This window comes from Corella eumyota, chromosome 5 (genome assembly GCF_963082875.1).
Source record: "Corella eumyota chromosome 5, kaCorEumy4.1, whole genome shotgun sequence".
NCBI lineage: Eukaryota > Metazoa > Chordata > Ascidiacea > Phlebobranchia > Corellidae > Corella > Corella eumyota.
This window is the reverse complement of record NC_137494.1, coordinates 7993243-8006630: the sequence shown is the minus strand read 5'-3', so window position 1 is coordinate 8006630 and position 13388 is coordinate 7993243. Positions and strand designations below refer to the sequence as shown.

Genomic DNA, 13388 nt, shown 5'->3' with positions numbered 1-13388 from the left:
AAAAAATAAACAAATAAAACAATTTTGCGTCAGCAAAGTATGAAAAAATCAATATTGTCATGTAAATAGTATAATCCCCTTTGAACTCCAAATGTTCATTTAATAGGATTATTTCAAATTGACGTTTCTCTAAAATTTTAAAACCATGCGATTTTCGGTAAGAAACTGCTAATAATAAATAAAACGTAAGAACGGTAAAAAAACTATTGAAAATCTAATAAAAATTGTTATTAATTATAGAGATTATATTTAATAATAATTTTTATTTGATATAAGTTGTTTGTCAAGTTACGGTATACATATATTTTTTTAAGAATCGTAAAACTTTAAGATATTAGATAACAAACTTAAGCGATAATTTGTAAATGTTTGAGAAATATAACTTGACATATACTTAAATAAATCCTTCTACTTTTAAGGCTTACAAATGCGAAATAAATACTAGGCCTCGATTTAAAAAGTTGTTTTTACGTTAAATATAGCTTAACGGGAACTACAAGCCATAAGGCAGAATCATTGTATGAACTATTTTACTAGGCGCATGACGCATTAAGTTTTTTGTAAGATTACACTCAGACCTGACTGTGTAATCGGTAAAAATTGATTAATTTTTATTATCAACACACTTCATTATAGCTTAAATTGTACAAAACGTATGCCTTTATTAGTATTTATAAGTTAACAAAAATTTTCCATCGTCAAAAAAAATATATGAATATATATTACATTTAAAAGCTATACCATTGGTACTAGAGATTTAATAAAACGGCGATATCATTATGCTATATCAAGTTTCAAAAATTGTAGCCGGCCGTCATTCAATAGTATGTGTCACCTTTACTCATAGTATCTTACTTAATGGCGCCCTAACGTTTAAAACATTGACATCTACATTTTAAACAAACCGTTTTAACTTTCATCTTGCAACAATCTTAAGGCAAAGTAACTCCTAAATTTAAAATAAGGTTAATTGTATTCTGAAAGCTTTGCTAGAAATTGAAATCTTGTTATCTTATATTTCTCCTTGTACGTTAACAGGCTTATGTCCACCAACTGCTTTATAATGGTCACGCCGTCAGCAACTCATGCCGGACAACGAATTTTTTTTTAAATGAGCAGTTTGTTTACATTATAGTTCAAAGGCTTACATTCCATTTAGGAAACAACATACAAAATTGGCTTAATATCAAAACCGTTCATTGGCTTAAATAACAAGAATGACGTTTGTTATTATTAAATTGTTTAAAAATGACCGTTTATCTAAAACATTTATCGGCACAAAAAGTTACCTTTTTCAGTTTTTTTATTTTTTTGCATCAAGTTTGTATTGTATAAAGTTTAAAAACCGATAAAACGTAAAATTAAAAGTTAAGTCTTTGTTGTTAGCTTTTTGCAGAGAAATTTTAAAAATGTCAAACTTGTTAAGCGAATAAATAGAAACGTATATACAATTTCACGCTATATTGATGTCTTGTATTGAATAACTAACACAAACTCTGCATGTATTGTTTTCATATGATGGCAAAACAATTTATTTTTAAAACAGCTTTAGAATGCGGGCTTTTTGGTATTAAGGACTTGTATAAGCCATGGTCATTGCCCATCAACATTGATACAATGTTTTCTAAATATTTACGATCAACTACAAAAAAGTTACACAATGTCGGAAACCTTTGACACTAATTGCACCTCGAAACACGATCGAATTAATACTTTAAATGGAAGGCAAGCGCCCTTGACGTATTTGTTTGTGTTGCATTTGGTGAAAGTATTTAGAAACTTGTGTTTATGGACATTTTACAAGGGGGATTAATAGCGGTTTCTAGTGCGTGCACGTTTAGAAGGCAAACAATTCCACAACGACAAAAAACTGCATCGCCCGGAATTATAATTGTTCAAATTAGGTCATAAAATTATTAACTTTAACCTCGTTGTTTTACGTCTTGCAGTGTAATCTATTGTTTAATAGGAAAATAACAATGTTAACAAAATAATTACAATATCTTTTCTAAATTTTCTAATTTTTTGGGTTACATATGTTACTGTCATAGTTTTTTTTTTAAATTGCTAAATCCTGTTATTAAAAAAAACTTTCTGTATAACATTAAAATTGCTTTTTAAAAGCTACGTAGGTACAAATTTATAACATGCCAAAAAAAAGTTTTTAAAGCATGTTTTGTATTTACATATTTAAACAACAAATCCCTTTTCTGTCGTTACTTACAAAACCACTTTCAAATTTTAACACTTTTAAAAAAATGTAATAAAGGAACTAAAAGGTGGCAATTTAGCAAGCGTTTGTTTGTTAATTTTTTTTACACTTTCTAATTTTTTTGTTAAGAATCAATTGTATTTATTCAACAAAACATTATTTTATAACAAAGGCGAACGCGTGCCTTCAAAACAGCTTTAAAGAAATATCGTAATCAATTAATCGTGTTTTACGGTAGCATTTAGTCATTGCAATACGTAAACACCATTTGATTGTCTTATAATGGACTTAAGGCAATACACACTTATTTATTAAACAGTTCAAGAGGCCGAGCAAGTTGTTTTACAAAAAACTATTATACAAATATTGCACGCGTCCTTTAATGCAGTTATCTTCGTAAATATTTGAGAAAAAGAGGGAGTTTCCCTTGTTCAAAATGGCGCCACAATCTACAGAAAAGTCTGGAGTATTGTCCCGTAGGCCACGTGACCAAATTTGTTTAGTAATTCGTTTTGCGAAGATAGGTATAACTTACAATCTTGAAGGGAAAATTATTATACAGCAGCTTGCCTTGGCTCAGGGCAATAAGTGGCACGATTAAATTATACTTCACGGGCCACAAACTCAATTAATTCTGTTTGTCAAAAGCGCCGTTAAACCTTCAAAAGTTAAAAATAACAAATTGGCCCCTAAAACAAACCGACAGCGGTTGTTTATTAACATTTGAGTTTTAACTAACTTGGACCGCAGTTTGCCTAACTCGATTAATCTTCATTATCGAGCAGTCCCAGTAGACTGTATCTTCTTATACAGCAACAATTTACTACTAAAAGCAACTGTTGTGTTAAAATACATCACAATTATTATGTTAACGTGTAGTTAAAGTAACACGTTGTTGCGAGAAATGATTTCGTTTGTAAACCAATTCTTACGACTCCATGACCTTTATTTGCCGTACAGCTAAAAACTAAAAAAATCAAAACGTTTTTGTTATATCGTGGTGTGAAAAATGCCGACTTAACAAACATAAAAGACCAGCAAAATGATGTGGATTTACTTAGGGTTTAATTTAAAAAATCAGCACCGCCCTATAATTTGTTGGTTTATTGTGTTCTTACAAAAGCCTGTAAATTTGAAGCAGGTTGGCTACAACTTTATAGTGATCCCTTTATAACCTTAAACAAAAACAATTTCAAAAGTTCAAAGCCAATGAAGAGCTTTCCGTTTTAAAGGGAGCATAATTGCTTATAAAAAAAATGTCTAGAGCCAAAATAATTGCAATTCCCGGCGCTTTTAAATAAAGAAATCTTAGGAATAACACAAGAACATAACATACATACTTATAGATAAATATTATAATACACGTTCTTAAAAAATGAGTAATATAATTTTATCTCGTTTTCTGTATTGTTTTCTTTTATATTTGTTTCAATTATTTTAATAACGATCGATTTTCTGTAATTTGCCAATTTGAATATTGATAACAGGCTACGATAAAGAAATATGATGCAACATAAATATTAAATTGTTTGATTCATAGTTTTCCGGTTCTTTGTTACCAATATAATGTACTCGTTACTTCTTAACACCCTTCTTTTAATTTAGTTGGTTGAAAAAGTAATTTAGCAATATTGGAAAAATATGTTCTTAATCACATTTGTTAGTAACTTACAAAGTTTGTATCTGGGTTACGTTCTCACGCCAAACCTAAAACAAAGTATTAAATGAATTGAGAATTTACCTAAATTGCCATACGGTAACCTTTTAACATTATGATTTAAACTAGCGGGAGATTTGCTTTGTTAACAGGCATCCGGCAGCGATGACACCATTATAAAAACCCTTGCAAAAAGGAGAGAGTTTATTCGAAACTCTCTCCTGTTCGGTTTGCAAGAGACGGCCTCGAGGGATGTTTTTTTTTTTCGTAGGTGTAAATGTCATTTATATATATATACACACAATTGGCTAGGACGGTAAATTTAGCGCCAGTGGCCTACTAGTCGCAATTTAGACCGCTAAAACAAAAGAGCATACAATAGGTCGGATATTTAGAAAAATTTTTTTTGTTGCTAAAACGTGTGTAAAAATTTTTTGTTTAGATTTTTATGTTTTAGTTTTTGTTAAGTTAAGTATTAAATCAAGTTTATAAAGGTCAAAGTTATTGGATTTAATAAATATGCCGAACAGGTATGCAAGTTATTATTTTAAAAAATATTATGTTTTTAAATAATAAAAATCTACGAATTAAAAAAAATAATATTGCAATTAAATATTTCTCTTATTTTAGTAAAGTGAGTATCGAGTTAACGACCTTGGTCGAGGATTGGAAAATCATCCGAGAGTGTTACGTCAGATCTTTTTACCGCTACCCCCTGTACACTTACATGGTACCCGATGAATCGAAACGCGAGGAGTTTCTGCGGGCTTACCTAGACGCAAATTACGAGGTAACTGTGGGCAGTGGTCACGGTATTTTACTGAGAATCCGGATAACCAAAAACCAAGAAAAAACGGCCGACCTGGATTTACTGAGGCAACACAAACCACCGTCGGAGATTGTAGGAGGCGTGGTGTTTGTACCGCCCTCCAGCGACGGCTGTGGGTGGGCTATCAACAGTGACGAACCCTACTGGGAAGCCTACGAGAAATACAAGCTAGGACAAATATCGAAAAAAGGCCTGGAGCGAGTTAAAAGGTTTGGAATTTTAATTTTTTTAAATACGCGAAAAATGTGTTTTGCATAGATTGTTTAATTAGGTATTATTCGTATTTTTTTTGTAACATAAGTAAAGAAACTAAATTAAAAAAAATTATATTTAAAACATTTAAGTACATAACGACTGTGTTTCCCTAGCATATTTAAATTACTATTTGAATAAAAAATTAAACATTAAGTTAAACAACGCGAAAATTCGACTCTTTTACATTTTTTTTCTTTTTCTTTTACAGATACGAAGCATGGGAAAATCAAAACATCAGCGAAAAACTAAAAAGAGCACGAGTCCCGATGTGGAACGGTTTATTTTGTGCAATAAAACCCGAGTATACCTCGCAAGGAGTAGGCAGTTCTGTTTACAAGGAGGCTATTCGAATCATGGCGGAATACTGGCTCAAACAAAATCGGCTTATTCGTAAAGACAATCTAGAGGTAAAGAGAAAACCTAAAAGGATTTCTGACGCTGCATCGAACGATAATGTGATGACAAATTTACTGAACATGTTTTCGATCAAAAATCTGCATTATTTTACCATGTTAAGTCATCGGCCGCTGCCAATACCGACCCAAAGCAAACCAAACGCGAATCAATTATTAACAGATAATCAAAACAAAACAAAGGGCAACTTGGACTTGTTGGATATACTGGGTAGCACTTCAGCGCCACTTGTGGTTGCAATAAGTCACAGCACGCGAGCTGCCAAATTTCACGAATCAAACGGCTTTCAACAGTTGATCAGGTTGCCATATTACGACCCCATTGACGACGTTACCCCCTTTTTTACTCACGTGCTTACACTCGACCCATTTAGAACTGGCAAAATGAATAAACTGTACAACGAAATGAACTCAAACTACATTAAGTCCAGCAAGGACTTTGAATCTGAGATGTACGATCACTACCAGGGATTTGTTTTATTGTGATTTATTTTACTTTTTATCTTGTATTTTCAAGTTTCTTATTGTTTTATTTTGCACCGTATTTACATTTTACTTAACTATTTTTAATAAAAACAAAATAAAAATATTGCGATGGCAATTTGTGAAATGATTTAGGTAGTTTGTCGATATTTACGTTTATTAAAAATTTAAAAAGTGACACTTAACATTTATTCAATTTGACAGTGTGTAAAAAAATTTATATTAAAAAGAAGCTAAAAAATAAGATTAAACCCGATTTATAGCTTTAAAATTTTAAGTGATTATTTTATATTTTTATTTAGTATACACCTACCCCATTTTTAACAAGGTGTTTAATAACTTATTAGTCCCATTTAACACATAAATTAAATTATAGGTTTAACACAATAACAGCCATCAAACTGTAACTAGTAGAATCTTAAAAGACTAGTTGCATTGTTCAGACACGTTAAAAAGGATTAGGAAATCATAAAATAAAGTAGTTACCGGATCAATTAGGACACATCAAAAATACGTCCATCAGCAACGTTTTTTTATGACAACACAAACTGGAAAAAGGACAAGTGACTAAGGCCCAACATTCTTTGATGTTCTTTTAAGCATGCGATTGTGAAAATGGGCGGAACCTTTTAATCGGATTTAAATCAAAAAAAATAAGAGGTTTAAATAATCGGTCTGTCATTATAATTTTAAAAAGATCAACTTATTGTTTGGTTACTAAAATTACAAAAATCTTTTTAGTTTACAAGTTTGTTAAGTTCTCCGAATTTGACAGGTGGAATATAGGTGAAGGTAGCGGGTTTTTTTAGGTAAAAACAAGTCTGACCAATACACATTTTTTTCTGGGCAAAAAACAAATACAAAAGTAACAATACACAATTAACAATGTTACCTATAAACTGATTGCTCCAACATAAGTTTTACAGAAAATTGTTTTTAAATGTAAATAAACACAGTAATGTTATTAATGTAGTTTTTTAAACCCAAACGCCCTCACATGTAGAGTTGTTTTTTTAGTGATAAGAATTGCTTACATTTAAAGCCCGTAATGCTATTTAAAGTAATATAATACCAGGTCTACTTGTAAAGCAAATGAGGTCTGGATTTTTTTATTTTGTTTATCCTCAATGGGAAAAGGCTTGTTGTCTGAATTTTGTACTATATTAACGTAAATAATTAAGAAGAGTGACAACGAAAAACGATAGTATTTGATCATCGATCTAAATTTAAAATTTCTAAAAAACCGTTTCCTTTATTTTTTACATCAAATTGAAGATTTTGTAGGCTCTATTTAGTACTATTAAAACACTTACCCTTGTTTTTTAACCCTAATCATTCCAAAGCCCTAGCTCATGCGATTTCATAGAAAGCTAGCGAGATTTGTGACGTGGATGATATTTTGCTTTTAAGTTATTAATACGATTTTTTATTAAATTTGTTTAATCAATTAACATTTTAGGTAAACAATAGACTTTTATACCTATTGGGTTTAGGTATATGCACGGTTTTATAAACTCTTAAAATGTTAAACACTGAGGATAAACAAAAAATAATTATTTATGGTTTATTGAACAATTATTGACAATTTTGTAACTCTTGTGTCGAATAGGTTTATTATATGCTTTTTTAAAAATGTTTTGTGCCAAAGCATGATTATAAAATCATTGGCCAAAGATTTTAAGTTATGTCAATTTATCAATTTAGAATGCCACATAAAATTTAAGCCAATTTTACATTTTATTTACCTCACTTAACAACTCTGTGAAAGTACCAGCCTATCAACATAGGTTTATTAATGTTCATAATTTTTTAACATTAAGAATATTTATAAAAATTAACTTGTTTACTTTTATTTGGACGTTTGAAAATTAAAACAATTATTTGCTTTGTAAATTTTTTTATTTTGACTTTTAAATATGATTTATTTTCGCAACACGCGTTGCACATTATTTTGCAATAGGCGTTGATAAAGGAATTTCTTATCATGATGCAACAACCCGGGATCTCGTGTTAAAGGAATTTCTCGGGGCGGCGCATTATTTAGGATGTCACATTCCTTGCGCCTCCCTTAATGAAAAATTTTAAGTTTCAATGCTTTATAGCGGACCTACTTTAGTAATATTAAATTATACTTTTGGCTCTTTTTTAAAATAAAAATCCTAATCTATTGCTTGTTCGTATTTTTACATATTTAGATTATTATTTGATACATATGAAACTTAAAATACAATTTATACTCGTATGTATTTAACTCTGGCGTTGCATTTTACAATAAAAAATAATGCTAGAATAACTTTAAATATATTAATATGGATAAGCGTAACCTACACCAATGCTTAACAATTTCAGTTATACATTTTCTCTTTTTAAATTTTAAAACAAGCAAATATAGTTATATTATTTAAATTTTAAATAGTTATTTTTGGAAAATAGTTTTTAATTTCTTGCGGAAACGCTGTTTTTTTTTTAACAAACACCGTATGGGACTTCCCCAAAAAAAATCGTTGGGGAAAGTTCTTAGTTTGCTTATTTTAAATATTTTTTTGTCATTTCATCCTTGTTTCAAAATACCATTGCGAAAACAATTTTATTTTTAGTATTGACATAGACTAGAATAAATATTTAACGCTTAGTATGTTCAATGGTCAACTGTTTAACGAAATCGTTTTTAGTTTTGGTTGAAACCAACCGTAACCAACAAACCAACCAACAACCAACAGACCAATAAGACCAAATGTAAAAGATTACCAAATCTGAGAAAAGGGTTTAGGTTCTGGCAGTACTAAAGTGTGACAACGTGTTTAGACATAACATGTCAAAGGCATCCTGACTTAGCACCCTTGAGTCAGTCACTATGACTATACAGCTATGGTTTAAAGTTGTAACTGCTGCCAGCCGAAAATCAATCAGCAGATCAGTAGATTCGATATCTGGCAAAATGTTCAACAATATTTAAACCTAACAAAGGCAACTAAAGTCTGAAATGTATGTGGTAACAAATGATAATCAATGTTAATGCTTTTTAAAAAAAAGTTCAGGCATAATTTCTAAAAAACATTTTTTTATTGTTTACTTAATTTGTTTAGCTTCAATAACTTAAACACGCAATTAGAATCATGTTTAATTTTCCTGGATGCAGAGAAATTGAGAAATGTGAGGAAATCAAGGTCGATCCTCTGAGTGAAGATCCAACCCAATTTGCCAGATTGCTTCCACTCAAAAATGAAACTAATCACCGAAGACTAAGAGTAACGTAAGTACTCACTTTAAAAATATGTTTATAAACTGATTAAATATTTAAATAGTTATTAAAGTGAGATATAGTTGTTTGCAATGGTCAGTGTAAAAACTCACACTTTGTGCTATTTTCACAATAGAAAACAACAGTTAAATGCCTTTTGGTTGGGAAAAGCAGGGTGGAAGGCTGTGTGTTTTTAATTTAAAAGCAGTAATAACATAGTTAACAATGTGTTTAGAGATTGTTTCTAAATTCATAATAATTTGGGTATTCCTAAATCCATAATAAACAATGTGTATGCAGTTAAGATTGTGCATTATTACCGCTAAACAAATAATAATAAAAATGATATGGTAACTTGGCATGATGTGTAAATTTAAATTAAATTTAATTTTTATAACTATTTTTAGAATGAAACCAACCCCACTTGACACAAAAAAACCTGAAGGTCACACCAGATTTGTTTGCATTTCTGACACTCATAATTATCATGACGAAGTTACGGAACATTTACCACCCGACGGTAAAATTTATATTTATAGTTAAAGGGTATACTTTTTAGGTACTTTTACATACAGGAAGTATCTTTATTACACAATTCAAACACCCATCTATTGAATTTAAAACAATGGGGCAATCGAATTTTGCGTAAACCTTTTTCAGCCACTAAACTGTATTCATTTTTTAACTTTATTGCCTTTTTAAGACATCTATTTTATATTATTTTACTATTTTATTGTATATACCAATCATTAAAATAGTCTTTCAAAACTTTTCAAAATTAGAAAAAAATTTTACATATTAGGTGACGTCTTGCTTCACTGCGGAGATTTTTCTGATGGTGGAAAGTTGGAAGAAGTTAAAGACTTTAACAAGTGGCTTGGTAAGCTTCCAAAATGTTACAAGCATAAGATTGTAATTGCTGGTAACCATGAGCTGTCTTTCGACCCAAAACTTCTCGACAATGTGCGAAAGTGTGTGAAGGAGGAGAGACCAGTCAGGTGATTTTATTGGTTTTAAAAATAAAAAAATAAACATTTATTTTAATGCTGGTGCTTTAGATCTGAAAAGGCATTAGTTAGCAAAATAAACACTAAATATGATTTGCCATAATTACAGAAATTGTGACATTAAAAGTATCATTTAATTTTTTTACTGGCTTAAACATAAAAAAAATTATTTTACAGGTTTAAATTTTTAGCCAAAATTGACAAAAAGTACACCAACAACTGGGCCAAGGTTTTGTCCAATTGCACGTATTTGCAAGATGCAGAAGTCACAGTAAATGGAATTCGAATTTATGGAACACCATGGTAAAAATAACTGAATCACAATGTTACATAATATTTTAATTTTTTTTTTTTTACAACTAAGAATGTTTTTACACATGTTGTTTCTAAATTTTAAAAGTATTTATAAGAAAAGTTAGTAATCTGGCTAAGTAAACAATAAAACTACCGTTGTCGATATCTAGTTAGTAAAGTTCATTAATCATTACCCACAAACCAACAAAGAAAGATAAGGGTTTAAGTATTAAAAGTTTTGGGTAGGATTTAATTTCAAATGAAATAAAATATGTTGTTAAATACAATTTAAAACTTTCCATGTATTGCAGGAATTTTAACTATTTTAACAATATTGTTGCCTATTTTAAAAAGAAACAACCTCTTATTTTAAACACACTTGTTATTAATTTAATTGAAAAATTAAAGCAAACCAAACAGAAAACCAGTAAACAACATTTTCCTGTTCCCCTTTTTTTAATCTAAACCAATAAAGTAGGGGTAAAAATATTTTTATATTGTTTAATAAACTTCCTGGTTTAAGGCTTTTAATGCTAATAAAAAGGAACTACAAAGTACTACAAAGTACTACAAAAACTTTTATGGTATCATTAGATTAAATATAAAATAAAACTAGATATGCTTTATATTGGTAATTTTTTATTTAATTTAATTATTTTGGCAGGAATCCTTATTTTGGTGGTTGGGCATTTAACGAAGACAGAGGTCAACCATTGCTTGATCACTGGAACAAAATACCTGGAGATGGAATCAACATTCTGATGACACATACTCCACCTGCTGGTAAAACAATTTTGCTCGGCTTGGTTAACCAAAATATTTTTCTGTGCGCGTAGCTCCCTTTTTTACAAAAATAAAACTAACATTCCCGATTTATTATTTATAACTGCAATTTGCATTAATTTAAAGTTTTGTTTTTTTTATAATAGCAAATAAATAAAAACACATTTTAAGATGTAATTTTAAAAAACAAAACAACTTACATAAATATTAAAAACCCAACCTTTAAACACATGTTATTAAAATATTTTAAACGGTGATCAATGGAAATACTGTATTTTATATTAAATTTACACAACATTATGTTCAGGTCATTTAGACGAAGTATCAGACTATGGTACAAAAGCTGGTTGTGTTGAGCTTTTTAACACAGTCCAGCTTAGAGTTAAACCAAAATACCATATTTTTGGTCACATTCATGAGGGTATGTATTATATTTGTTTTATTTTTGAATAAAGCCATTTATAAAGGTTTACTAAGAAAAAGGAAAAAAATTATTTTAGATTTAAGGTTTTTAAACAAATAGTACTAAACACTTAAAATATTACAATAAAGCTAATTTTTGAAAACTAATTTGTAAACTATATTGAAAGGATATGGCTTATTATCGCCTAAAAATAAAGTAATATTGGTACTCCCCAGTTGTTGTTAATTGCTTCATTTTAGTAAATCTATTGCCTAATGATTACCCTGCAAGTTAGTTTGATATTGAACAGAACATAGGACCTTAACTATAATCTTATGTCAGTTATAATTATACTTGACGAATTTTTTTGCATTTCTTTTATAACTAATAATTAAAATCTATGTTTTAGGTTACGGATATACTTGTGATGGGTATCATCATTTTATGAATTGCTCTTTAGTTAATGAGCATTACAACCCTATTCACAAGCCGATGATAATTGACTTTCCAACACCAGAAGGGGCTAAAATGGGAATTTCTGAAATTAAACAATATTAAAACTTGTTGTGTAAATTCTACTGATCACTATAAACAATTAATTGCTGTAATTTTTGATGTTTCGGTTTTTACTGCATTACCAAGTATTAATATATTTTATAGGTTTTTAATTTTTAGTAACTCTTAATTTTCTTTTACTTTTATTGTTTTTTGGCTTTTTGAATCATTTTAAGTTTACAGAACTCAATTTAGTTTTATACTCCAACGCTAGCATGATAATTAATTTATTTCTAAAGATAGTTTGTCATCACTTTAATATCCTGGTCATTTATTTTTTATGTTACTTTTACAATTCGCCAGTTCCTTTACTTTTGTATTACTATTTTGGCTCTAAAAATTCTGTAATGAAGACTGTAATGACTTAACATGTAGCCTATCGTTTTTTTGGTTGCACTCAACAAACACTTGTTAAAATTGTTTTTAAATTTCCCACCATTAACCTTCATAACACTTATTTTGTACAATTTGATAATTGCCTCTTTAAAAATTGTGTTACCCTTGCTGTTTTAAATCCTAAGTAAAAAAAAAATTTTATTCAGTGTTTGGTATTGTAAATAGATTTTTATTTTTAAATTCTAATAATATTGTGCATGTTCAATATTTGAAACATTTAAACTGTTACTTAAATTTTCTGGTATGGAATGGTGTAAATTGCTTGAAAATAATTGTTTTGAAACAGTGTGAACAAGTAGATGAAATGTCAATAAATTTACCAAATCAGAGGGCGATTGAAATGCTCTTTTAACTAGAGGATAGTTTCATTTTAAAACGTGTATCTATAGATACACGGATTAATTTAGCACTAAAGTAAAAATGAATCAATAGATCATTACCTATTTCATTTAATGCCTGGATTAATGTGCCGTTTTTTCGATTGCGTTTTATGTAATCCTACCCTTTAACAATTGTTCATTGAAATAAAAAATTACGCCATTTTTCAACAATAACAATACACTCAGGTTAAGTAACTATTTTAAAACAAAGAATAACTTTTATGATGTCATAAATTAATTGCAGATAAGCTTAAAGATATCGTATGTAAAAGACGGTCAGAAAATAAAGTCATGTTGCCTTATTAGGCATTTACAATAGATATATAAAACTAACTTGGGAAAAGACCCTTTATTAAGCTAGTTTGTGTTAATGTGATAAATATATAAATACGAATATTTCTGAAATAAAAAAGACTTATTTAAGTTGAAAATCTCGGGAAAATTTGCTTCTACTTCACTACTGTATAAAGTAAAACGAGA

The 13388-nt window shown here is 29.4% G+C and overlaps 2 protein-coding genes across 2 annotated transcripts; both read left to right on the top strand.

The window, feature by feature from the left end:
* Positions 1-4509: 4509 nt before the first annotated feature.
* LOC145753417 (uncharacterized) lies at positions 4510-5852 on the top strand. Its single transcript, XM_082569829.1, has 2 exons — positions 4510-4907; positions 5162-5852. The coding sequence occupies exons 1-2, from the start codon at positions 4597-4599 to the stop codon at positions 5850-5852; spliced, it is 1002 nt and encodes a 333-aa protein (XP_082425955.1). The 5' UTR covers positions 4510-4596.
* A 2559-nt stretch (positions 5853-8411) lies between these two features.
* LOC145751908 (metallophosphoesterase MPPED2-like) lies at positions 8412-12863 on the top strand. The gene is made up of 8 exons (XM_082568060.1): positions 8412-8834; positions 8936-9102; positions 9498-9610; positions 9893-10088; positions 10275-10400; positions 11056-11174; positions 11482-11595; positions 11987-12863. The coding sequence occupies exons 2-8, from the start codon at positions 8966-8968 to the stop codon at positions 12133-12135; spliced, it is 954 nt and encodes a 317-aa protein (XP_082424186.1). The 5' UTR covers positions 8412-8834; positions 8936-8965; the 3' UTR covers positions 12136-12863.
* Positions 12864-13388: the final 525 nt, after the last annotated feature.